Here is a 4,807-nt window from a genome sequence, read left to right as displayed (position 1 = left end):
TAGACACGCCTTGTGATCATCATCACGACGAGGTCCAGCAGCCTGGGCGTGTCCGACGGTGCAGCATATCATGTCTGGCACCGTCCGCAGCAGCGGCGGCAAGAGGGGTCTCCTCCGGCGCCATGGGCGGATAAGCTACTGACCTCCGGCGCCGGATGCTAGCTTGGCCCTCCAACAGCGATGCTGTACTGCAGGCCGGGGGGAGCACTCTCGCTATACGCGAAGGCGTTGTCGATGTCGAGCGAGCCCTCACGTCATTGCTGTCGCTGCTCTCCATCACTACCGAAAACGAATCTAAATGTATCTATATGCATGGGACATTTATCATGGCCATATCCGGGCGCGATATATACTGCGGGTTGATGTCATATATTCGTGGTGCGTAGCAGGCGAAAAGATCTGTCCGATATACAAGAATCTATTTAATCTATGACAAAAAAAATTCGTCATAGATCCCTGAAAATTCGTCACATAAATTTGTCCGTGACGATTCTACTTATCGTCATCCATTGAGAGTCACAGATTAAATCTGCCGACGTTTTCTCTGAAATCGTCACGGATCAGCACAATCTATGATGTTTTTTTAACCGTCATAAACACTTTTGGGCTCATGTAGTCCAGCCCCGGCCCAACCTTTGTGACAAAATTAAACGTCACAGATAGTTGAGACATGGCGGCCAACATGGCAGATGACGTGGTCGTTGACACATGTGTGATGACATGTCACTGATGACGTGGCAGGTAACGTCAACAAATATTTTTAAACGGCCCATTATTTTTTTGACGGCCCATTAATTTTTTTGACAGCCCATTAATTTTCCAGTGTAAAATTTGGTATCTCAGTACCTCCACGTTAGAAGGTACCAAAATTTACACTAAAAATATTAGTACCTCCTGGTACCTGTAAAAGACCTTACAAACTTCAAATCTACCATGGATTTTGGATTTGAAGCTGTGCTAAATGGAACCATAATTTCTTAATGAGGTTGAAGATGAAGATTAAGTGTTTTATGCAAAACGATGTTGTAATAACGTATGGTTAATTGAGTTTTAATTATTCCAAACTTGAAAATAGATTAATCTGATATTTTAGAACAACTTTTATATAGAAAGTTTTCACACGAAACATACCGTTTAGCAGTTTGAAAAGCGTGTCACGAGTATCCAAAATTCAATCCAACTTTTGTTGGAGAAAAGAACATGGCCTAAGGGCAAGATATTGCAAAGCACATGGGACAGATGAATCAACCAGGGTGATCACATAATTAATAAGCATATAAAATACCCCAATTTATCGATCAATATATCTTGATAAAAGGTCATAAAAAACACACCCCATCAAGAACTTTTCACTAATTCCAGTGAATATTACTACTATGTAAACCCTTAATTAGCCTTAGGCCTTAGCCATTACCAAGATGGGTTTACTTAATTGCCTCACAACCCCTCAAAATGATAGAAAATAAATTCAAGAAAAAATACACACTTTTTTTTTCACCATTTCTTCCATCCAAAGAAAAAAAAGTCTTGGAGAAAGAAATGGAAAAATAGAGAGACACCAGAAATTAAAAACATGAATAATAGTAAAAACCACCACCGCCGGCAAATCTCGCATGCATAAATATCGGTGCGAATGAGGCGGCGGCGGCGGCGGCGGTCAACGCCGGCGTGGACGTCCTTCCCTCGCCGACGGCGTTCTACACGGCGCAGGAGGCGGCGGCCTTTGCGGCGGCGGCCCTGACGAGGGAGAAGGTGGGCAGCGGCAGGCTGCTGGGCGGCGGCGCCAGCGCGTGCAGGAGGTCCTCCACGAACCCCCGCGTCACCTCCCGCTCCAGGTCGTCGAGCGCCTCCGCCACCGCCGCCGGCGGCGGCAGCGGCGCCGCCCTCTCCAGCGGCCTCCTCCGCTGCGGCGCCCTCGCCTGCCCCTCCCCCGACCTCGGCGTCCTCGGCTTCTTAATCCTCCTCCTCACAACCGTGGCTGACGGCGGCAGAGGCGGCAGCATGCGAGGGAGGAGAGGCGTCGCCGTCGCCGGAGCCGACGCCGCCGCCGCCGCCGCGTAGTAGGTGTAAGGCAGGTGTAGTGGGAGAGAGAGCGAGGAGTACAGCGACGCCGCCTCGTAAGTCGTGTACTGAAACGGAGGAGGAGATGGAGCAGCAAAAGTGAAGCTGCCCTGGATGCTTCTACGAGGCGGTGGCGGCGGCGCCACGGCGAGCCGCCGGCCGAAGTAGTCGTCGAAGCCGCCGCCGGTGACTTGGCCGATGAGGAGGACGTTCTCCATCGATGGATGGATCGATCTGAAGCCAAGAAATCAAGAGGCAAAGCTAGTTGTGGAAACTCTGCATCAAGAACGTGTTGATATGATCACTTGATGATGAACAGAGCAAAAACACTTGCAAAAAAGAAGAAAAAATTGCAGGAGAGGAGATCAAAGGATGTGGATTGTTTGATCAAAATAAAAGGTGATTATTAGTGATGGAAATTTCTCAAACTTTGATCTGATGGAAAGGCGCTAGAGAGGAAGAGAGAAGAGTAGGGTAATTAAAAAGGCAGAGGGGAATTTAATTAGTAGCTAATTAATTAAGAAGCTGCTAATTAACCCGCCTCTCACAGGCCTCCGGGGCAAGGGCAAGGGCTCGGGCTCGGAGGAGGTGATGCCTTTGCTGCCTATTTATGTAGAGATCTTAGAGGAGGGTGGTACAGTTGACTTTCCAAGTCGACATCTTGCTTAATTTTATGCTAATTTATTGGTATTAGCAAGTGCTTTGCACATGTGATTCTCTAATCCCAAGTTGTTATTCTTTTCTTCTGCACCCGCTGTACTAGCCTAATTATTTTTTGACGCATCAATGGCATAGGTTCATTAGGAATTCTTCTCTTCAAAACTAATTATTTAAAGATATTTTTTCGATAAACACACTACAAATGCGGACACTAAAAAGTTCTGCTCTTCAAAATTAATTATATTGATGAACTAAAACTGCAGAACGGTTTTTTTTTACGCAAATTAACAGATATATTGTTTCTAAGGAAACAGCTGGAGTCTCTTAAACTCGAGATGGTTTGATTACACATATATTTAGGTGAAAAGAAAGCCATGATATGATAGACATCATGATTAATATCATGCAAACAAATTCACTTGTAAATTTATATTAATATCTTTATTTTCAAATAATTGTTAATTTTGCATATGGCCAGCTCACTTTGACCACAAATTACTTCCATATGATTATATTATAATGAATTAAAATTGTTTGGCTAGATTTGTTTACGACACCACATACTTCAATAGTACGACATATTCTAAGCACATGAAGTTTTTTTTTTTGGGAAAATATTAAAGTTTTAACTTGAATAGCGAATATTGATTATTTGAGATCGGAGATGATATTATTTTACAAGATAAAAAATAGGAAAATAAAATCTAATCCAAATGCACAAATTTGAGTAATCAAATGAAGAAAAACATTCATGGGTCTCCATGCAGAAACAACTTGTCCCAACTTGCAGCAGTTGCACATATACATATTCTCCATTTTTTCCGATCAAAAAACCAATAAGAGCACCGACCAAGTACGGCCTGTCATCACGTCACCCTCTGGACCCGACCGCCCATGACCACCATCCAACCCCCAATCATATGATCGCACGACAGCGACGCCGCCACTGACAGTGGGACCCACATAACCCGATGGCCCCACATGGAATTGACACGGGTGGCTCAACCACGCCGCGATCTCTCGTGTGGCTGCCGCGATTTCCCGGGCGTGGCGGGAATCTCTCTCTCTCTCGCTGCGGGCATGTGCGAGGCGACCAACCGCCAAAGCGATGGTGGCCGTCGGATCGGGGATCGAGGCACATCTGGCCGTCCGTTGCTGCGTCTGGCACTGCTCCCCACATGCTGCCCGTATTCGTCTACTTGTCCTTTTCTTTTAGATTTTGTCGAGCTGCTGTCTAGGTCACCACCCGGTCATTGTACATGTACATCAATATCTTAACTAGCCAGATTAATAATAATTGTGCGTTTTTGCTATATATTCTTAAATAAAATAGTTTTACAGAATTACGGTATTTAAGAAAGTACCTGGATATATACTCAGGTACCCTAAAATTTGTCTTTTAAGTAACACACCGTGGTGATTTTGCCACAATAAAACGCTTTTTTATTCAATTGAGACTCACTATGTTGTCCAACCGTTATTACCAAACACTTTTTATATTTAAACTTTGACCACTTAGATTTTTTAAAAGATTATAAATACTTAAAAAGCTTCCATTTCAATCACCATAGTCTAACTATGGTCGAAGTTTAAAAATGCTTGTCAACAACGTTTTTGCCGGGGTTACGACTATATCACAGCTAACCAGAATAGTCCAACAAGCATAAAGATAGGAGCGGCTGCAGCCCTCGTCTGCCGAACAGGCCCAATATTTCTGAACATGTGGAATTATAATTTGTAGGTTTTATATTTAAAAAAATTACTCTTAGGTTTTTAGATTATTGAACATGCTTGCTATATTTATCCTTTTTTCTAAAACAGTATTCCTGATGTAATTAACACTAGTGCACACGCGCATATATGCATCCAGTGCATTTTTTTTAACCAGTGAGATGCGCAGTGGACCGGATCGATCCGTACGTAGGATTGGCGAAGACGGAAAAGGATGAAATATAATTCTCCCTCCGTTTCAAAATGTTTGACACCGTTGACATTTTAGGACATGTTTAACCGTTCGTCTTATTCAAAAACTTTTGTGAAATATGTAAAATTATATGCCTACATAAAAATATATTTAACAATGAAT

General features: G+C 43.5%; 1 protein-coding gene across 1 annotated transcript; it reads right to left on the bottom strand.

Moving 5' to 3' along the window:
• Window positions 1-1,265: 1,265 nt before the first annotated feature.
• On the bottom strand, window positions 1,266-2,644 carry LOC4348082 (actin cytoskeleton-regulatory complex protein PAN1). Its single transcript, XM_015757724.3, has one exon. The coding sequence runs from the start codon at window positions 2,277-2,279 to the stop codon at window positions 1,698-1,700; it is 582 nt and encodes a 193-aa protein (XP_015613210.1). The 5' UTR covers window positions 2,280-2,644; the 3' UTR covers window positions 1,266-1,697.
• Between the last annotated feature and the right edge of the window lie 2,163 nt (window positions 2,645-4,807).

Source organism: Oryza sativa, chromosome 10, assembly GCF_034140825.1.
Source record: "Oryza sativa Japonica Group chromosome 10, ASM3414082v1".
Classification (NCBI taxonomy): domain Eukaryota; kingdom Viridiplantae; phylum Streptophyta; class Magnoliopsida; order Poales; family Poaceae; genus Oryza; species Oryza sativa.
The sequence above is the reverse complement of the archived record's forward strand: the minus strand, read 5'-3'. Positions and strand labels throughout refer to the sequence as shown.